The sequence below is a fragment of the Zingiber officinale genome, chromosome 4A (genome assembly GCF_018446385.1).
Source record: "Zingiber officinale cultivar Zhangliang chromosome 4A, Zo_v1.1, whole genome shotgun sequence".
In the NCBI taxonomy this organism is placed as follows: domain Eukaryota; kingdom Viridiplantae; phylum Streptophyta; class Magnoliopsida; order Zingiberales; family Zingiberaceae; genus Zingiber; species Zingiber officinale.
The window spans coordinates 138,947,902-138,970,046 of NC_055992.1; the positions used below are offsets into that span (position 1 = coordinate 138,947,902).

Sequence of the window (22,145 nt, forward strand, 5' to 3'; positions counted from 1 at the left end):
CGGTTGACCTCTTAGTTCCCTTAGCGACTCGACCTCTCTTCCCGGCAGTTCGGTTCTCCCATTTGGTCACTTCAGTCTACTTTACTGCTCGACCGATATACTCGGTCGGTCACTCAAACTGATCTGCTGTTCGATCGCTATACCCGGTCGGCTACTCTGCCCGATCGACTACTGGTCGCTCTGTTGCTCAGATCACCCTCTCTTCTACTGTGAGGTCGTTCTACCCGATCGGACTCTCCCGATCGGCCTAGCTAATTGCTTGGCTTCCCAGCTCGATCTGTCACTCAGTCATTGTGCAGTCTACGTTCGGCACTTGGCAAGAAACAACCACAAACTTGCAGTTGAGGCTTTCGCACACTCATGGTGTTGTTTTGAAGCTGTAAACTCATGGTATCGCGAGGTAGTAAGCTCAAGGCCTTGCAAGGAGGTGCTTATCGCAACCTCATGGCCACCCTTAGACTTCGCAGCAAGGTCGCAACCTCTCAACAAGGCCACTGGTCAACGTAATATTCTGCTCAAAGTGTGGTTCAAGTCGAACCGGGTGGCTCATGACACAATTCAATTTACACATCTATAGAAGAGAGTAGTGAGGAGTCCCAGTGGTGGGCAGGCAAAAGATTGTTGAGAGATCGTTGGTACAATTATTCTCGGGTCAAGGTTAACTAGTTGATTAAGCTTGAGTGGATTCGGATTTGAGTTTTGATATTTGGATAATATGTAAGAAGCAATCAAGTAACTAATAGAGGACCAGATACTTGACTAGGAAAGTTCTAACTTGAGGTTAGACAAACTAAAGTTCTAACTCGAGGGTTAGGTAAAGCAAAGTCCAAGTGTGTCAAGAAGGACCGTACATTGGCAAAAGAAGTTATAATTACGATTAGACAAAGTAAAGTCTAAGTGGGGTAAGAAGGACCACACGTTGGCAAAGGGAATTCCTAATTGCAGTTAGGCAAAGGAAAATCTAAGTGGGTTAAAAAGGACTACACGTTGACAAAGGAAATTCCAAGTGGATCAAGGAGAGTTGCATGTTGGCAAGGGAAAGTCCTAACTAAGGTTAGACAAGAGGCATATCCAAGTGAGTCAAGGAAGATCACACTTAATGATCAGAAGTCCAACGAAAAGTTAGCAAAGAGAAGTCCAAATGAATTAAAGGTTGATTGAACACTTGACGGTCGTAAGTCTAACAAGGAGTTAGCATGAAACAAGGAAGTTTCGAAATAATAAACTTTCGATAACCCTAACTTTTGACTTAGATATTGGAATGATCGTGATCTCAAATACGAAACAAAGCTCGTTTAGAGTTTTACACATTTTACTACTTACCAATCGATTAGGTAATCGATTGAGGGGGTCAATCGATCAGATAAGCAATTGGTTGATGAAGTACAGTACATAAAGTGTCTTGATCTATTTGGTAATCGATCAAGATCTGCTTAATATATCCGGTAATCTATTGGAAAAGTTTGTGAGTGAATAGTAAGTTTTGATTAGGTAATCAATTGAAGTTGTCAACCGATCATGTGATTGATTGAGAGTATTTTTATGACAAACAATGAGTTTTCCAATTGACTCGTGATAAACAATGGACTTCTTAATCGATCAAGTGATTAATTGAAGTTGCATAATCGATTGATTAATCAATTCAGAGAATAAATAAAAAATAAAGAGCAAATATCTTTTATTATTATATTTATTTATTTTTATTATTATAATTCTCGTATTTGTTTGTAGGAACTTTCTGCGTCTCTTTTATAACGACGTTTGCATAGTGTAAGAGAATAGACTATTAGATTAATCATTTTAAGAAAATAGATATCAAATAAAAAGTATTAACATTGATTTAAATTTTTTAATATAAATTATCATCAACGAACGATTAAAGTAAATCAACCCTTAAGTTCCAAAATATGCCAACAAAATAAGGATGACCGACTGCAGCCGGTGATGTCAGAAACGGAAAATTAATCTTAAAGTTAGTGTGACGGAAAAAAAAAAAACAAGGTCGTAGGAGAGAGACAGTGACTCGTGGAGCCTTTACATATTCTAAAGCACTATTTTTTTTACTTTTTCTTTTTCTTTTACCAAAAAAAAATATAATAAATTTATAGGACAAATAAAATTATAAAAAAAAACTCATATAATCAATAGTGGCATCTTAGGATAATAGGCTCAACTTATTCCACTTGGTTGATACACGCGGCTTTCAACTTGGGTTAGCTACCTAAGAGGCTAAGACCTTAGTGTGACTCAACGTTCATGACCGGACACTATCCTCATAGGTTATAGTTGAAATAGATACGCATTATAATAGGGTTTGTGTCTCGTAAGAATGAACCCTAAAGGTCACGATCATGACATGACAAGCTCATGTCACTACTATTAAAATAAAAATCCCTCATAATTTATATTGTTGCAATATATGTTACAAATATGTCACATGATTTTCAACTCGGCACGTCCTAGAACATATTGTCATAATCTATGCCCCTAGAGTTCAACGATTGTAGATAAAACTGACAATGACATCTACACTCATTCTCTTTTAATTTAACTTACTCCGTTCTTACTTCTCCATCACATGAACGTATCGAATGAGTTTTGTCGATTAATTTATTCATATTTATCTCCAGTGGCGTAGTTACGTGGGCATGAGAGGGTGTGAATACGCTTTATTTTTTTTAAAAAAAATAACCCTCACCATTATTTAATGGATCAATTCATTATCATTCGTCATCCGAAAATTAAATTAATCATATATTTAGAAAATTCTGGATCTAAATTATCTATTGATATCACTTTTCATGATAAAATATCCTGATTTGAAAGGTTAAATATTGGATTTTAAAAATAGAATATATAATAATAATGGATAAATTAGGCTGTAAAACACGAAGTGAGAACGTAAAATTAAAATTAGATATGAACTAAATTCAACGGATAAATACGAAGATAAAAATTACATTAGTTCAAACCAAAATTGATTTGATCAAATTATGACCGAATGAAATTTAAGATTTAATCGAGTTTGATAAATTTAAAATAAACTATGCTATTTTTAAGAAAACCATCTCCTTCATATTTTTCTCTCTTTTCTTCCTATGCAAACTGCAACCCTCCCTAATCTACGCCATCATTGTACTTTCGTCCATCCTCTTTTTTATTTTTCCGTTCCTCTTTTTCCTATTTTTTTCTTTTCTTTAACAATAGTAAATCTATAGTTTACAATAACTCTTTTCTCGTCTACGGCAAACAGAAAATGCAACATCAATTGTTATCATCTTGAAACAACAAGAGCAGCCCACCTTTACATCTTCTTTCTCTTCTCGTATTTTTTTAAATTTTATTAGTACCACAAGATTAATTCTATTTTATTTCACCTTTTTTTTTTTATCATTGTTGAGTTCTCTGAAACTAGTTAAAGTTGCTAATGAAAAAGATAAAGTTGTCTTCTTTTATTTTTTCCTCCCTATTTTCTCTTCTATGTTTTTTTTTCAAAATTAACGCTTGTAATTTTATTTTCCGAGTGAATAATCCTTAACAAGTAGCTATTTTTCGTTTCCCCCTTTGTCCCAGCATAATCATAAGAGTAAGTTGTTCTTTATGTTTTTTTTTCTTTCGTATTTTATTGATTGAGAGTGTGTTCTAAAATATAAATTTTATTTTATTAGATGGTCAGTTAGGATGTTTATTAAGAGAACAAGATTATAAATGATAAATTTATTTTTAACTCCTTAAATTTAAAATTTAATCAACTGAATTGTGAAAATCGATCATCACGAATATTTGCAATTTTAAAAAATCACTCATGATTGAAAATCCTAACTCTGCTTATCCTCATGTTCGGAGAAATTTGACGATAATTTTCTGAAGCATCAAATTGTAATATAAAAAATTAATATAATGTAATTATAATCTAGGATTAAAGATCAAAATTTTTAAATTTAAATTTATTTTTAACTCCTTAAATTTAAAATTTAATCAGCCGAATGGTGAAAATCGATGATGACTAATATTTGCAATTTTAAAAAATATTGAAAATCCTAACTCTGCTTATCTTCGTGTTCGGAGATCTTACGATAATTTTCTGACGCATTAAATTATAATATAAAAATAATATATTAATTAATTAATTTTTTTCTAAATAAAGACATGTAATCATTGCATGTCATCATCCCACGAACGTGCACAGTTCGGCTCTCAGGATCAATCCAAAATCCATCGGACGTCCAGGATTAAGCGAGAGCAAGGCTATAAATTAACCGATTTACTATGTTTAAATTTATTTATTTAATTTAATTAATTAATCAAGATTATTATGAATATAAATAAATTATTGAATAGATCTCGCTCATCCCTAACGTCAAGTAACTATCAACCTTTGAAATAATGATTGATATATGAATAAAATATTTATTTTAATTATGTCGAAATTCAAATTTCATATCTTATGATAATAGTATAACATACATTAATCATTAAATCGACTCGATATTTTTTTTTCATTCGTTCGTTCCTTGTCGATTCATGTTAAGATCAATACAGAAAAAATAAATCATGGATGATTACTAACTACGGATTAAATCAACAAAGATATTACACATATTTTAAAAATATGACCGTCTGATCGGCAGCCACGGGACATGGCCAAGAGGTCAAGCTACTATATTCGTCTTCTATTCTGCGGAAGTCGACCGGATAACCGGTTCTCCCGGTCAACTGACGCCGTCTCTTACTCCTACATATTCTTTCGGAGAAAAGAACCGTGAAAGGTGCTAGCTTTTGAGGTTTGAGCTCGCCTTCTCCGGTGGCCGCCCCGCCGGCGATCTCTCCGCCGCCTCACATTTATGGCTTTTGCTTTCTTGCTCCTGGTGCTTCTCTAACTCCTGATCTCGAGATTTCGTTTTCGCTTTTTGTTGTGTTTGATCTCGTTTGGGTGGGTGACGAAGGAACGAGAGACGGAGACTAAGGTTGAAGTTCCTGCATTCGATGGAATGTTAGGATCAGATTCAGCCTTCATTTGATCTTGGAAGTGAATCGGGGGACAGATGTTTAGGAAGAACGATTCGGCCTTGTCCTGCTTTTATCTGTTCCTTCTTTGGTTCTTCTTCCTCAAGGAGTGAATAAGAATCTGGTCGATAACCTGTGTGGAGCTCTTGGAGACCAGGAGGAAATCGGACGCGGTTACTTCGGAGAGCATCGATCGATGTTCGACCTAAACTTGGCGTCGTCTGTCTCGGCGACAGATGGGAAGACCATCGTCGTCGATTCGGGCGGAGCCGCGCCGGCGGATGATTCCAGGAGTTCCAACTCGTCCATCCTCAGCGTCGAGTCTCCCGTCGATCTGGCCCATGGCAACTCCAGCTCGACCCTGCCGGCGTCTACCTTCCAGTTTAGCATCTTGAAGAGCACCTTCAAGGATGATCGGCTAGTCCAACCCGGATTATTCACCAGGCAGCTGTTTCCGCCGGCGCAGGCGATTTCGCAAACTACGAAGTTCATCGATGCGGCTACCGCTCCTCCTTTCTCGTGTCCCTCCATGCCGCACTCAATGAATCTTTCGTTCTCCAAATACAAGCCATCGCGGATCGATTCTAGAGTTCTCAAACCGCAACAGCAAGCGAAGAAGAGTCGCCGGGGGCCGCCGTCTCGGAGCTCTCAGTACCGGGGCGTTACCTTCTACCGGCGAACAGGAAGATGGGAGTCGCACATCTGGTGAGCAACTTGCCCTGTAGTCTTTACTCCCTTCTTCATCACGCTTGACATGAACTTTGGTGCAGGGACTGCGGCAAACAATTATATTTGGGTAAGCAAGATCCTTTTCTCCTCAGCTGTTCCGCCATTTTTGTCGAAACTTACTATTTTTGCACTTTATTGATTGCGCATCAAAAGGAGGCTTCGACACAGCTCATGCTGCTGCAAGGTTAGCTTTGTTTTCTTGTCTGGTGCTTTTTTTTTATTTGCCATTTCTTTGCCTGCCAACTACCAAGAGGAACATGTCGACAACAGTATTCTTTACTCAGGGCTTACGATCGCGCTGCAATCAAATTTCGAGGAGTTGGTGCTGATATCAACTTCACTCTTTGTGACTACGAAGAGGATCTGAAACAGGTCACAAGAAACTTAGTTGTCCTTGAAGAATTTGATTGCTTTATAGTTGAATGACTTAGTTTTAAATTCTATAGATGATGAATTTGTCAAAGGAAGAATTTGTGCATATTCTTCGTCGTCAAAGCTCTGGATTCTCGAGGGGAAGCTCAAAATATAGAGGAGTGACCCTTCACAAGTGCGGTCGCTGGGAAGCTCGCATGGGACAGTTCCTTGGCAAGAAGTAAGAAGCTTGTTCTCCAGTCCTTGAGCTTCTGTTAATCGTGCCTTTATTTTGTGTGTGTGTTATAGATACTGATAAGTTCTTGGCATCTTGCTGTCATAAACATCCATCTGATCTTTTTGTTTCTTTCTGAAAAATGAAAAAACAAATATATACAGAATTTATGATCGATAGCTCTGGAAATTAGCATTGTACCTAAAATCTTTGATAAAAATAGATGACGACAACAACAACCACACTGTATCTCACTAGATGGAGTCGGTTGTATGGATACTTCTACGATATTGGGCTCTATCTCCTATTATATAGTCATCTATATTTTTAAAAAATTATCTTATTTTACCGTTGCTAATCATGTTTTTTTATCTTTCACTTCCTCGTTCGATGTGCATATTTGTCATAGTTTTACATCGCCTAACTAGAGTACATGTCCATACCATCTTAAATGTCTCTCGGAGTTTTCTCTCAATAGGTGTAACTTTGAGTTTCGTTCTAATATTCTCATTTTTTATCACGTCTATTTTCGTATATCCACACATCTATTTTAATATCTTCATCTCTACTTTTGCTCGTATGCTTGATTCATAGCTTAATATTTAACTCCATGTAACATAGTAGGTCCAACTGTCGTTTTGTACAACTTCTTTTAAGTTTTAGAGTTATTTTTCGATCACAAAGAACACTCTCTTCTATTTCAACCATCTTGCTTGTATTCTCTGTCTCAATCACTTTATTCTTTTGCAAAAATATTCCTAGATGCTTAAAACTCTTAGTTATAAGTAACTCGTCATCTACTATCTCAACAATTGTCTCATTATATCTAATATTGCTAAATATTTTATAAAAAGGAGTTTATAGAAAATTTCATATTTTAGTTTTACAAATGAGACTATCACTGGATGTGCAGGTATGTATATCTTGGACTATTCGACAGCGAAATTGAAGCTGCAAGGTCTCTCTTAACATGGACAGTCTCATAAATACTGTTTAACATTGTAATGGTTCTTTTTCATCACTATTTTACCTTTTTCTCCCTTGTTTATTTACATTAATTAGGGCTTACGACAAGGCTGCTATAAAGTATAGTGGGAAGGAAGCTGTTACCAATTTCGAGCCAAGCAACTATGAAGAACTACATCGTATGGACGATAATGAAGGTGAATTAGTAAAATTCTTTTCTGATCTTCTTCATTACATTCCATGTTTCAGATATCGATTATATATATATTCTGGATGGAGTACTTCACAAGATGTCCTGTAGGTCATATTGTGGATCTGAACTTGAGTATTGCCCAACCTGTTGTCCAAATTCCAGGGGGGATTCATAATCCACCGGCTACTACACCTTCTGAAGCTTCCAATGCCGGCAAATCAGATGTAATTTGTTTTGCGATATTCTTGAATTTTGTTGTTTCCTCAGTCCTGTATCCTAGTAAATTAGATTGCATTTCCTCAATCCTTAAACTTATTCTTGAATTTTGTTTTTGTTTTTAAACTACTATGCATGATATTGGTCCAATTCTTCAGCTCCTCATTCTTGTTTTCTTTTGTTCTGCATCAGATTTATCTTTCTCGTCAAGTGGTATCGACTCCTACCTCACCTGATCCGCCAGGACATTTGCTTCTACAGACTGCTCGTTTGTAGTTCCCGAATCAAGGTGATATCTTCTACAAGTTCCTTGTCAGATTCATCATTCATAGAACAAAGTTTCCCGTGTGCTTGCCCCTAACACCCACTATTTTAGTTTTTTGCTTCGCCTAACTAATCTTGGAGGTACATGGCCTCTGATCCGTTTACAGTGGTAAAACACTAGGAACAATAAAATGATCAGGTTCAAATCCCAAATAGGACAAAATCTTGGAGGGTGACTTTTGAGTGTGCATGAATTGTGCTCCAAATTTACCCAATAGGCAAACTAAGGGGGGAAGGTTGTCTATCTCCCAGCTTAGTCGAGCGAAACTTGGACACTTGGATTACAAAAAAAAAATCAAATAAGTGTCCATTATAATTTACTATTTTAGTTTTTTTTCCTGATGCATATAATTGTCTGATTTACAGAACAAAATTCAGTATTCAAATGTTATAGAGTAGGAGATGAGGAAGGAGTAAAACTCTACTAAAGGAATGACAAAGAAAAAGAAACTTTATTTTTCATTCGACTTTGTATAAAATGATTCTTAATCTTAAGTGGATAATTTGGGGTAAGGGAACTCCCCTTTTGACTTTAATAACAAATACATGTTCTTTAAATATTGTTTCTGCTAATTAACCCCGATATTTGTCTTAACCTTATACAGTTATCATTTGGCTAAACATACTCGCACAATGCAGGATAGAAGGAGAGTGAAGAGTTTTGTAAGGGCGAGGATGACCGGTAGAGGCCATCTCCAAATATATATCTCCGCACAGCTCTTGCAGCATCATCAGAATTCTCTAATCTCCAACTGATGTCTGCTTGTCTCCTCATGGCCCTATCGCCTTAGACAAACCCTAAACGAACCCATTTCTACCCTCTAAACCTCCTTCTTGGGGATCAAAGATTCAAAATCAACAGGCCAATATGTGTAAATATTGAATGAATAAATTGTTTGTTTGAGAGTGTTTGTTAACTGATCTTGACTAAATTGTCTGAGATTGTTCTTTGAGAAGAAAATTAGGAGACTTGTAATAGCTCCATTGAAGGACCAATCTCTGCAGTTTCGATCCTTAAAGGCCAAGCTTCGGCGGAGGTCCATGCTCGGTCGCCTTACTTTTGCTATCGGGTGCTCCATCAATTATAGAGCAGAGAAGAGTAGGTAGGGTTTCGTGAAGTCTTCATTCCCTGCACTGCAAGGTTCTAGTAAAAATGGTTGGATAAAGTTTATTTATGCTTATTCAATAATAAAAATATATATAAAATAAATAATACTTGAACACTAATAAGTTTGGTTTGATAATGTTTATGAATAAAATTTATGGACAATTTATGAAAAAAAAATATTTATTAACTTGTATAAAACTTAAAAAAAAATCAAAAAGCATCCTTTTATATTGGAAAGGGGTGCTTTTTCTTCATGTGTTATCAGAAGGACGTTCCATTCTAGTCTCTAGTCATTTTACTTTTAGAAATTGTCTTTATTACTGATATTGTTGTAAAAACTTCAATTCATAGATGATTCACAATTATGGTAGCTGCTATACGACTGATAGCTATGATTTTATAGTGGTTATAATTATTCAATTAGTTAGATACTAATTGGTATTGATTAGAAATAAATTGACTATGTGGTAAACAATTATGACTATTGTTGAACATTGATGAAACATTTATATTACAAGAGGTATGAATTGTAATTATTACAGCACAATGTTATTAATGTTAATCAGAATATAAAAAAATTGACTAGTATTGAAATAGCATAAAAAATAGATCAATTTCGAAAAGTAAAAATTGTAAGGATGCAGAATGAGACATCCTTTCAATAATAAATGAGAAGAAGTTTTCGAAGAGTAAAAATGTAAGGATGTGGAATGAGACATCCTTTTAATAATAAATAAACAGAAGTGCCTCGTTGGTATTCCACGATTGCCTTTTTAATTTTTACCCTAAAAATTAATTATAAATTTATTTTTTAAATGTTATTTAAATACTTAAATAATAAATAGTAATGTATAGATTGATAATTTATTACTATTTACAATAGGTTAAAAATAAGATAAAACAAATAAGTTGATGAATTAGATAAATGTTTAACCACAACAATATTGTTAATTGAGCTCGTCTCAAACTCGATAAGATTCTTCAGTAAATAAATAAATTTGAACATAGTTTAAGTTTACATTCATAATTCGTCGGCCGAGCCGAACCCTAAGTAAAAGCCTCCGCTGACCCACTTGATTCTCTCATGCACCAATGAACCTACCCCAATTCCCTGAATGTGATGAGATCCACACAAAATATTCCAAGTACAGCGAAAGCCATTTGGGCTTTTGACCTCCGACACCATCCTTTAGCTGCCTCAAGAATCATAGGCACCAAAGCAAAGCAAGAGCCCATGAGATGAGCAAGAATATTACTCCTATCACCTTCCTTTGCTTTGGCTTTGCTTTCCTCCTCCATGAAATCGAAAATCAAAAACGAGGCGAGCAAGAGCACTAGAGCCTGAGGGGATCAAAAGCCTGGAGGACAAGGTGCCATATGGAAAGGAGAAGCGAGCGAGGCCACACACCAACAAAGAAGAAAGATGCTCAAACTCTCGGCCACAACCCCATAAAGCCTCGTAAAGAAGATATAGATACTCTTGCAAAAGGCAACCCAATAATGCATCAATCTCATGGTCTTTGTTTCCATTCTATTCTTTGTTTTGTTTTCTTCTTCTTTCAAATTCCAAACTACTAGTAGATGTGTAAAATTCAATTAGAACACTTAGTACATTAAAATTCAGCCTCTACCTCAATCTAATTTTCAATCACAATAACTTTTCTTTTATGCATTTTACCACAAACTCATGCCAATACGAGATTTCATTAAAAAAATCGGATCACATTAAGTCTATTGCATGCAATTTTATCAATATTACAAGAAGTTATTTCTCTAACTCGAACTTTTGATCATAAGATGATACAATAGCAATTGCTACTGAAAACTTTTATTAAATTTAAACACTTAATGAACTAAAATGTAAATAACTATTATTTATGGGCGTTATGGCTTATTTGCCTGCTCCCAGACGCCGTTATCTCGCCGTTATGATTTTTATTCCCCAATGTGGTCCACTCACTCTCCGGTCGACGATACTGCCGTGGTGCAATGCTGCTTTACCCACAACGAGACAAAGTGAGATTGGACGTCGTTACGGTGATCGCACCTAGCCGAGCAGCAGACCATCCCACGTGGCCCTCAGCAGATCGGGGCGGATTGCTCGCAGGGCGCGTCGGCTCCCGGCTTTTGATTTCGTCCACGTGTCTTAACACGTTCGGCCGTCTTCGATCCGACGTGGACAGGACTCCCGTCGCCATTTTCTCCACGTCAGCCGCGAAGCCCGACCATAATATATCTCCCTTTGACGCCTCCGGGTCGGGAGATCTCTCCATCGCCTTATGCCCTTCTCTCCTTCCCCCTTCTCGGTCCAAGCCCTGCTGAGTCTTCCAAGCTCACAGCCATAGCGAGAGCAGAAGGAAGGAGCCCCTCGATCCACCTGAGTTTAGTGTTCTCAAACCCAATCCTTGCTTGCTTTCTTCTTAGTTCGATTTTCTCCTTTCTAGTTAACAGTTATTTGGATCGTGGGAAATGGGTTCCTCGTCTTGTTTTCGGGGTTCGCCGTTCCGATCGAAGGCGTAAGTGCCCCAAATCCGACGCCTTTGTTGTTTTCTACGTGGTGGTTGAGCCCATCGGTTATTATTCTTGAATTCCCACTATTTTTGTGGTCTTTTTCTTGGTTTCTGGGTCGCATAATCTCATCTTTGGTGGATCTTTGCTCCTTTTCGGGTTTCTGGATGATGAATTGCTACTGGTTATTCTTATCTTGGCTTCATGATCTGCGGAATTGTTACTTTTGACCACACACTTGAAATAGCCATTTTCCCCATACTCTTTTTTTTTCGGCTCGCTGGATTTTAAGGTGGTTCAGTATGCTACATGGAGTATTTGGTTTTATACATCGATATGTTTGTGGTTTGTAAGGATTATGCTTCATCTTTATAGTCCTGATGACAAAAATGGATATTGTGCTTTCAGAAATTGTGCCATTGTCAACTTCTTTGAATCTGGTTGATCGGAGGTGTCACTCAATTAAGCTCTGGTGGAGTCATGAATAAGGAACCTGCTCAGGATGAGAACAAGGAAGTGGGTGATACCACTGCTGGACAAGTTCAAGGATTCTCAGATGAAGATGAGTCGAAGGTCAATGAAGTGTCAGAAGATTTGAAAAACAACCAGATAAAGGATGCTGCACAGGCGGCACAACAACCTGGTGGTTCCAATAAACAACCACTGCCGCCAGCAGGTCCCGTCGTACGCTGGGAGAGGTTTCTCCCGGTCAGAACTCTCAAGGTTCTGCTGGTTGAGAATGATGATTGCACCCGTCAAGTTGTCAGCGCATTACTCCGTAACTGCAGTTATGAAGGTAAGATATAGTTTCTTATTATCTCACATCAATGCATCATCTTGTTGTTAAATTTATCCAAATTAATCTTTTCTAAATTGCTGAAATTATTGCGCTAAAAAGGCACTTCATCCTCGGTCTTCAAATTTTGAATATTCCATGTAAGATGGGTTTGAATTTATTAGTGGGCCTCATTTTGCTTAATCACTAGTTTCTCCATTTAGCTAGTTAGGTATTCTTGGGCAAATTCCATAGAGGACCCCTCTACATAATTTTAGGCAACTTTTGTTGCTTTCTTTATTACAGGTTGCAGATATTTTAGGTGGATGCCATATGTAGTCGCTTCAAACGCTTAGTTTTATTGTTTTAGCCTCTTCAACCAGATCAAGCATGTGGGGAAAAGTCTAGTTCCTGAAAAGGAAAAAAGCCTTGCTTTCTCAGATGGCTTTACTGAACTCATCTTGCAATATTGGCATCTTTTCATTCGTTTGTAACAGGATTACTATTATTTTACTTAAAATGAAACTAATAATGGCATTCAAGTTTCAGTATCGTTTATCCTATTTTATCATTCTTCTTTAGGGAAAAACATGAGTGGATCTTTTTTCAACATATTATTTTCTTTTTGTAGGCCATAAGATCAACAAAGTACTTGAATGCTTTTCTTATTTCCATGATTGTCTAGTGCAATCTCTTTTGGTTAGCTAAGATGTGAGTTCTGATATCATGCAAAAACTTGTAACATGATATGGTCATCCCTATCTTGTCGATGGTACAATCCACAAAAGGCTGATGCTTACTCCAGACCTTGTTCATTTGTGCTTCAGTAGATTGACTGTCTGTTATATAATCTAGTTTCTGTCTATAATTTTTATAATATAATTTTTTCCTCCAACCTATGTTTTAACCTTTCCTTCTTTGTGGTATTATTTAGTCTATCATACCTAGGTTGGTGTGTCCTTTCCCTCTGAAGCTCTTGTAGTTATTGTTTTTTTTTTTCCCTCTTTTTGAGGGATCAAACGTCCTTAAGTGTTCAAGAGGCATTTTTCTATTGTTTTTTGTTGAATACTTTTTATTGCATTGTTTATCATGCAATTCCTTTTTTCTACTTGACCTATGAACCAAGCTTGTGTCTAGCAATTTGGTTTTGAAGTTTGCTCTGGTGCGTATGCAAATGATAGCATTGAATTTGTGGCATCCCTGGAATTATTTTAAATTGAATGACATAGTTGAACCAGATGAAAGCTCTTGGCTTACCTTTAATCCGTGCATCGTAGCTGGCTCACTTGTGTCTATGCTTATTAATGGAAGACTAAGTTGAAGTAGTTGGTAGGGGCTTATCCTTGGTGTGTTGGTAGGTGAATATTAAGTTGGAGTTGGTTAATATCATGAAAGTGAATATCATACATGTTAGCCACTTGGAGAAGATTTGATTGATATTATCAAAGTAAATATAATTCATGTTAATCACTTGAGCTCACCCTTTATCCCTTTTAAAGTACAAAAATACAAAAGATTGGAAGATGTGGTTGACTACAGAAGGTAACACACAAAGAGACACACAAGAAGGTAAATAATTGATAAGTTTCTAATTTATTTGATTTTGAGGAATCTAGATGGGGAGAATTAATTCTTCTGATCTTGTGTCTATTAGGAAACTAGATGGTGGTTATGAGCACCATGCCTAGGCCTGACCAACCATTCAACCTTAGAAGAATTGCAAACCAATCCTCCAGCCAGTCAAATTTCGAAGATGTAGGATTAAAAACATAAGGCGGTGGCAATTTTAATGAAGGATTCAAATCAAGGCAGTAATAGGAGTAGCGCTAGTGGATGTAGGCATTTTGGAAAATGTTATAATGTGGTGACGATGACCAGAATGTCGATTGTATTTCATTGTTTTTACTCTTTAGGCTTTTAGAAATGTCAAATCAAAGTGATGGAGGCAGCCAAAGTGGCAGAAGCAGTAGTTTGGGCGGAAATGTGGTGTTGGAGGGTAAGATAATATTAGTGATGATAGCGGATTATAGCAGTATTAGCAACTATGGTGGTCAAGATGATTGTGAAGGCAACAAATTACAGTTGGTTAATGGTAGTGCAAGGGATGACTATCTAGTACCTACATGGACTTTTGAGTTCATCTGCTTAATTTGTCTTTTGTTTTTTTTCTTGTTCATTAATGTAATATTAAAAATCATCCATTTCGATGGTAGGTTGAATAGAAGTTTTACTTTGACCAAAGAGACCAGCTGACCTCCATAGCAATTTATATTTTAGACTCAACAGGGCCTCCTTACAAATTGAGAAACTGCATCATAAAGTTTTAATATGGCACAGGTTTTGGCAGTCTACATGTTCATTTATCCACACTGATAGTGTATTACAAACTTCTACTTACAATTATCTGTGGAAATGAAACAACATATTGTATATTTGGCAAAATCCCTAAAAGCTACAAATATTAAAAATTATCTTTGACATTACAATAGCAATTTTAACAACTAAGTCACATCTAAAATGATACAAGTAGTTTCTACCATAATTCTTGGATACTAATAAATTCTGGCTTGTCAGCTGATTCCACAGATATCTCAAGTAACGTAGCTTCTGCTGGTCCACTTTGCTTCACAAACTGAGATGCAAGAAAACCAAGATGGAAGGGCTATTTTTTAGATATTATATTTTTTAAAATTTATTCTAAATAAACATGTTATGCAATTAATTTGCCCACTGGTTTGATCAATAACCTTAGGACCTAGTGTTGGCCCAACTCGTAGATGCCTTCGGATCTGTTAACTATTCTTCTAGGTCATATCCCATTAGATAAATAATAATTGTTAGCTTGCTGAACTTGGCTTTCTTAATTCATGGTACTCTAGTTTCTTACAATTACTTGCATATGAATTTTAACTAGTGATGTGTTTTTCCGTTATTCAACAGTTACTGCTGTTTCTAATGGTCTGCAAGCATGGAAACTACTGGAGGATCTTACTAATCATATTGACCTTATCTTAACTGAGGTAGTCATGCCTGGTTTGACTGGCATTGGTCTCCTAAGCAAGATCATGAGCCATAAAACTTGGAAGAACATTCCTGTGATCAGTGAGTATTCCTCTTTTATTACTCCTCCACTTTGATGTGTGTAAATGGCTTCACTTTAAAAACTTCTGTGCAGTGATGTCATCGAATGATTCAATGGGTACGGTCTTTAAATGTTTGTCAAAAGGTGCAGTTGACTTTTTTTTCAAGCCTATAAGGAAGAATGAGCTTAAAAATCTATGGCAGCATGTCTGGAGGAGATGCCACAGTGTAAGTTAATTTTTCATTGAAAGTATGAAATGACATTTTGTAACATTGTTGAGACTATCTTCGATCTTTACTGGTTCAAAGTCTATTGCTTGGTTGACTACTTGTGTTGTAACCTGTATACGACGTTTTGTTTTCCTTCTAATTATAAAACCTTGTTTCTTTATCTCAGTCGAGTGGTAGTGGAAGTGAGAGTGGCATCCAAACCCAGAAATCAGTGAAGTCAAAGAACTGTGACAATTCTGGCAATAGCAGTGACAGCAATGATGATGAGAATGGGAGTGTGGGCTTGAATGCAAGAGATGGCAGCGATAATGGTAGTGGTACTCAGGTGAATTTTCATATAAGATCTTTAGCTGTTCTCGACTTTCTCATTATTGGAGGATTAAAACTGTGTTTATAATTTATAAAATAGATATTTTATGAATACAATTTGAAGACTAATATTGGATTCTTTTTTCTCTTTCTAAATGTGTTCTTTTCTTACAATCTGTTAGTCTTCAAAAGTTCAAATTGTTCTCTGCATATTATCTTCTTACTAGAAGTCAATCAACCTCTATATTTCAGGAGATTTGTTTTTATATGTATACATCGACCCATTGTAACTATCATTTAGATGTAGAACCGGCCATCCCTTAGAAGTTTTACGAAGTAAATTACTATTTTCATTTTTTTTCCCACTTCTTAAATCAGCAGGTGTTGTATCCATGGCAATTTCAATATAATCTCTTAGCTGAACTGGCTGATAACTAGCAGAGTCATCAAGGTCCATGTTAGTTTCCAGTCTCGTAGATTGTGAGTGTTGTTGCTAACCCACTAGAATTGCATCACAAGACTATCTTGAAAGGTACGATACTCAGAGTGATGTGGGATAGAACATTCAATTCCAGGGTTATTTGTTGAATCCGGCAATAAAGAGAATTGTCTTTTTAGAACTTCAGCATTAGTTAACTATGTCAAAATTGTTCCCCCTGAAAAATAAAGGCCCTCGTAAATTTGTTAGCTGCCCACTGTGCAGCTTGCAGAACATTTAGGCACTGAATTCCCATGATTGTCTTATGGTTCTAGGGAGGCATTTGTAAAGGAAAAATTGCGGTAACTAATCCTCTACCCCTCTGACATGCAAACACAGTATTAGAGGTGGATGTAGAACCTATACAGTGAGAGTGATTATCGTAAATTCGGGGTGGAAATACACCAAAGCAAGACTCTAGAGTAGGAACAAGGAATGGAATATTCTCCCACTTGTCTACATTAGGAGTTAAAAAGTGCGAATATTAGGATGTGTTTGGTTTGTACCGTTTTCATTTTCATTTTCTGGAAAACGCGCGTTTTCTAGAAAATAGAAAACGACTTTTTATCATTCTCTGTTTTTCTAGAAAACGATAGTCAATTTTTTAGAAAACGCGCGCGAAAAATGCAAATCAAACACCGTTTTTCAGAAAATGCGCGTTTTCCAGAAAATGAAAATGGAAAACGTGCGTACCAAACGCCCCCTTAGTTCTCATCATTTTCCCATTTCCAGTGATGGAAATTTTCCTTCTTATGATTCTTTTTTTTTTGCCTGATATTGTGGGAAGGACTCGGGGGCAGGCTAGATTGGGATTGAAGTAGGTTGATAGCCATGCTGTTAGTAATCGGTTAACTAAATTTGACTTGAATATGCCAATGAAAATTCAACACGAGTGCAATTCAAAATACGGTAGTTTGTTTGATAAAAAATGTTTAATGCTTTACTATATGGAGTTTACTTAGAATGCTTGACCACACATAATGCCTATGTAGATTTGATATTAGGATACTGAAGTTTAGGAAAAATGAGACTAGAGTTTTCTTCATAAATGTGTTTGGATTTTGCCATATCGTTAACCGGGTATTCCATTTACAAGAAAAGGATGTCTTCAATAATGCCTTTTTGCCACTTTCCTATATCATTTGTCGAATACATGTTTCCTCACGAGTGATGGAAATTGGAAATGACCTTTTTAGTTTGTCATGCAGAGTTCTTGGACAAAACGGGCTGCAGATGTTGACAGCCCCCAGCCTATGTCTAATCCCGATCAGTTTGCTGATCCACCTGATAGTACATGTGCACTGGTGATTCACTCGGCATCCGAAACCTTCTGCAAAGATCAGGTTCCTACACATTTGACGAGAGAGAAACAGAACAAAGGGAAACTTTCTGGTAAGCTAAGATTAAGATATTGATTTACCTATCGTGCATTTCAACATTTTTATTTATACTTCCATTTGGAACTGTAGACGATTGCATGGGAAAAGACTTGGAGATAGGATTACACACAAATTCAGAAATGCAAAGTGAAAATCAACCAGATGAGCAGGATTGTAGCAAACTTGCTGAAACAAAGTTCGAAAAATTATCTGAAAAGGAATCTAAGAATGAGGGTTGCTTGGGTACTCTTCGGAACAATGGTTTGGATGAGTCAAGTGCTCAAGCTGCTAGTAGATTAGACAATCAAACAATTAGTAGAGTGATTGGCTTCTCCAAAATCTCGGAAGCCCAAGATAGGACCTCAACTGATTTACCCTCTGTTGAGCTGAGTTTAAAGCGGCTGAGATCAATTGGTGAGGGTGCAACTGCCACTCAAGATGACCGCAATGTTCTAAGGCGCTCAGATGTATCTGCATTTTCAAGGTTAAAAAAAATAATATTTTTAAATATTATTATTATTCATTGTTAGCTTAAAATATAGTAATGTAACTGTTCCAATACTGTACAAGGTATCACACATCTGCTGCTTCTAATCAAGCTCCTAATGGATGTGGTGGAAGCTGTTCTCCGATCGATAACAGCTTAGAAGCAATTAAGACAGAGTCTAATATTATTTCTGGTTCAAATGCGGCTACCCTGAAGCAAGGTTCCAATGGCAGCAGTAACAACAATGACATGGGATCCACAACCAAGAATGCCATGAAACCAGCAGTGCACAAAGACAAGACATCCTCTGCGTCGATAATTAAGTGCACGCAGACCTCAGCTTTCCATCCTGTTCAGGTTCGAGCTTCAGGAAACCAGGAACCTGTGCAAGAAAACGGGGAGAATGTAGCAGCAGCATCTGCAACAGGACAACCAAGGGAGAAACAACATCAAGTCCCAGCACACCATCACCATCACCACCACTATCATCATCACTACCACCATGTCCACAATATGCTGAACAAGGCAAAGCCATCACAAAATCAGAATGATTTATCACCGAAGAATAGAGCAGGAGTGGAGCCACAATGTGGGTCGTCCAATGTGTTTAACGGCCCATTCGAAGGAAATGGAGCCAACGGTAGCAACAATGGAAGTAATTCTGGTAGTAATCATGGAAGCAATGGGCAAAATGGAAGTAGCAATGCTGTGCAAGCTGGAGGATTGAATATGGAGGGTGATAATGGAATTGCAGAACAGAGTGGCCTGGCGAACGGAAATGGAAGTGGGAGCGGCAGTGGTAGTGTTATAGAACAAAACAGGTTTGCTCAAAGAGAGGCCGCCTTGAAGAAGTTTCGTCTGAAAAGAAAAGAAAGAAACTTTGGGAAGAAGGTACTTGCACTTTTTTATTGTTTTGTTTTTAGATTTTCCAAGTATTCCACAGTCAACAAAGTAATTTAGAGAGTGAAACATATGCACTCGATCACTGATTGGAACACGATTATCTTTTGCTAGTCTACTCATCCTGCCTTCCATTTAGTAGAAGCAAAATGAAATAAATACGAATAGAAGAGTGAATGAAATAAGAAGGCTAGGAAAAACAAGTCATGCTAGGTTGAAATGCCGTCTTATCATAAATGGACCTCATTCACTTGCTTTTGCTGAAAAATAGGCATAGCTAATATGACAGAAATATAGCAGCTTGAAATATGTTGTGGCCTAGTGACTCAATAATTGTGTAGGGTAAAAAAAACTTGAAATGTTAAGTATCTGATTTAGTTCATGTTAGGTCTTCTGTTGTAACTGAACCAAATGCAAACAAAAAAGGATTAATAATCTAAAGTCTCAGAGCAGCATAAAGTTATTGAACAAATAAAGTACAAGAAAGTTCAAGTGAGGAGGCTGTGTTCAGGATATGACCTCAGTTTACAAGTATATTAGTTAGTATAGGTGAGAGCAATTTGGTATAACTTTAATTAACAATAAAACTGAAAGAAAATGTATGCACAATGCTCAATAACGACTAATAGATTTTAAAATTAGAAGAATTAGATCCATTAGAATCGAAGGTGGGAAAAAAAATAGTCTTTGTGATAAAAATAATTTAATTGATTTGAATAGCAGTGATATAGTGTTGCGTAAAGTTTAATGAAGGGATAAGATTGAAGGAGTTGACTTCATTTAGTTGGTACAAACACAACTTACTAACGATGATAATGATTAGGTGTCTGCAAAAGTGGCTTGTTTTCGGAGTTTACTCGGAGTAGGGTCCAGATTTTGTATTAGATATTGCTTATCTTGTTGCATAATTATTCCTTTTTTTCCCTTCTTTTCTTCAGATTCTCTTATTTATTTCTCTCCTGCAAGAACATGTGTCTACTTATGTAGCGTCCTACATAAGTACATACCCATACTGATTGTTTCTGAATCTTAATAATGCTGCCTACTTGCCATTGCCATCGTAGCTGTTCTTTCATTACTTGTTTCGTCGTTCATAGATACCTTTGATGTTCAGGTTCGCTACCAGATCAGGAAGAGACTTGCTGAGCAACGACCACGCGTACGTGGCCAATTTGTCCGACAATCCACTCATCAACAAACTGGCCAAGATGCCGTTAGATAACCCATCTAATATATGTAGTTGTTAACATGTTGGCATTTGCATTTTCTCGTTTGGGAACAATTAATTTTAAGGATATCTGTGAGAAAACTGGATAAGAAAACTGTGTTGTACCACTTAGTTCATCAATTTCCTGGATGCTTTTGCTATAAATTACAAGACTACATGCATCTCATTTTCCCTTTAGGATTGTGACTCTTGTTGTCGATGTTTCTAGCAGTGGTTTGCTGTCTCAAAATTTGCAACTTTGCAGTCAATAAGAACAAATTAGAATGCGCAAATCGTGTGCATGCCTCCTTATGTAAATTAGAATGGAAGTGAGGTTTTGATGAAGATTGTCTTCATGCTAGTTCTAGATCGATAAATTTGTTTGGCATCGTTTTGTTATTATGATATAGTTAAGGAGATGGAGTTCATTTTTGAATGGTTTCCAATCATTATCAGTCGACATTCACATCATTAGTATAAACATGCCCATACTCTCCCTTTCCGTCCTCCTCCCCCCCAAAGTAATCATCTCTCACATTCAAAGTCAGCATCTGGCAAACCACCCACAAGAGGGCGGCATCAAGGGCAAGAAAAGCACTGCCACCAAACATCCCGGTCTTCGCCGTAGGACACTGCGTCGTGAGATCATAGTGAACGTTGCGCGATCGATGCAGGCCTTCCGTCACAATAGTCCACACCAAGAATGCTATGGCCCAAGCCGACACAATCCTGATCAAAAACGACCGTTAAATTCGCATCGCATTCAAATTCCTAACCACCCGAGATCATAATTGAATAACTTACTCCGCGACATAGAAGAAAATGGACAAGGTTTTGTAGCCAAACAAGACGCTAGTCGAAACTGGCTTCCCTTTGTATGGGAAGAATATGCCAACATGGCCTAATATGACCGAAAGAACGAGGGCAATCGTCGACAAAGACCCGAGTAGTATCGACGGATCACTCGGGAATTTGCATATCACGACGTCCCTCCCTTGAATTGGAGTGCCAAAAGGAGGCTGTAGAAGTGACGATACGATCATCTGAAATGGTAAAAACAAACTAACAAAAAGAAATCATTGTAATGCAAGAAAAAAAAAAACCTTTTTATTCTCAGCAACAACAGCCAGAAGGAAGGATAAGAACCCCAGCAGGAACACAGAGAGTCCAATCATTTTGCTTTGCTCCATGGCCATTGCTGTCGGTGAGCTTTTGGATCAAATCCAGCTTCACAGCTGAATCTTTTTTTTATCAAAAAAAAAAAAAAAAAAAAAGGAAAAGAAGAATATAATAATAATATGAATTAAATAGATCTTGATGAAGAACAAAAATTTAATGGAGTGGTGATTAATTTAATACCTGAGAGAGGTCTGGGAATTGATCATCTTGTGCTGTTGGTGAATGAGGTGTATAAATAAGGAGTTTGGGGGAGGTCCAATAAAATGCGTAGAAAATAAGAGAAGATTTAGGGGCGGTGTGAAAGAGGTTAAAAATAGTGTGCCATGTCGGGTTTGACAGCGAAATAGGATAAAAATAGGATTGTAATAAAAATTAGGGTTATGAATGGATCAAATCTTCATAAGTAGGCTTACTTGATGTTCCTTTTATAAGAGATTGTTTAATATAGTAAATTAAGTAAATAAGTTTAAATAATTTATTAA

General features: G+C 36.9%; 3 protein-coding genes across 5 annotated transcripts; 2 read left to right on the top strand and 1 right to left on the bottom strand.

The window, feature by feature from the left end:
- The first annotated feature begins 4,758 nt into the window (after nucleotides 1–4,758).
- LOC121971446 (APETALA2-like protein 3) lies at nucleotides 4,759–9,017 on the top strand. 2 transcript variants are annotated; one of them, XM_042522718.1, is made up of 11 exons: nucleotides 4,768–4,868; nucleotides 4,947–5,712; nucleotides 5,778–5,803; nucleotides 5,890–5,920; nucleotides 6,021–6,108; nucleotides 6,183–6,328; nucleotides 7,236–7,280; nucleotides 7,385–7,485; nucleotides 7,590–7,705; nucleotides 7,890–7,986; nucleotides 8,661–9,017. In XM_042522718.1, the coding sequence occupies exons 2-10, from the start codon at nucleotides 5,204–5,206 to the stop codon at nucleotides 7,971–7,973; spliced, it is 1,146 nt and encodes a 381-aa protein (XP_042378652.1). In that variant the 5' UTR covers nucleotides 4,768–4,868; nucleotides 4,947–5,203; the 3' UTR covers nucleotides 7,974–7,986; nucleotides 8,661–9,017. The 2 variants fall into 2 exon arrangements, with proteins under 2 accessions (XP_042378651.1, XP_042378652.1); XM_042522717.1 differs by having other exon boundaries at nucleotides 4,759–5,712.
- Nucleotides 9,018–11,377: 2,360 nt separating this feature from the next.
- LOC121971448 (two-component response regulator-like PRR73) lies at nucleotides 11,378–20,682 on the top strand. Of its 2 annotated transcripts, none has more exons than XM_042522721.1 (9): nucleotides 11,378–11,511; nucleotides 12,046–12,433; nucleotides 15,353–15,514; nucleotides 15,588–15,721; nucleotides 15,891–16,049; nucleotides 17,720–17,903; nucleotides 17,981–18,374; nucleotides 18,461–19,268; nucleotides 20,392–20,682. In XM_042522721.1, the coding sequence occupies exons 2-9, from the start codon at nucleotides 12,118–12,120 to the stop codon at nucleotides 20,497–20,499; spliced, it is 2,265 nt and encodes a 754-aa protein (XP_042378655.1). In that variant the 5' UTR covers nucleotides 11,378–11,511; nucleotides 12,046–12,117; the 3' UTR covers nucleotides 20,500–20,682. The 2 variants fall into 2 exon arrangements, with proteins under 2 accessions (XP_042378655.1, XP_042378657.1); XM_042522723.1 differs by having other exon boundaries at nucleotides 11,506–11,645.
- A 254-nt stretch (nucleotides 20,683–20,936) lies between these two features.
- LOC121972842 lies at nucleotides 20,937–21,727 on the bottom strand. The gene is made up of 3 exons (XM_042524466.1): nucleotides 21,588–21,727; nucleotides 21,289–21,503; nucleotides 20,937–21,213 (listed from the first exon to the last, which is right to left on the bottom strand). Exons 1-3 carry the CDS (start codon nucleotides 21,678–21,680, stop codon nucleotides 20,937–20,939), a joined length of 585 nt encoding a protein of 194 aa, XP_042380400.1. The 5' UTR covers nucleotides 21,681–21,727.
- Nucleotides 21,728–22,145: the final 418 nt, after the last annotated feature.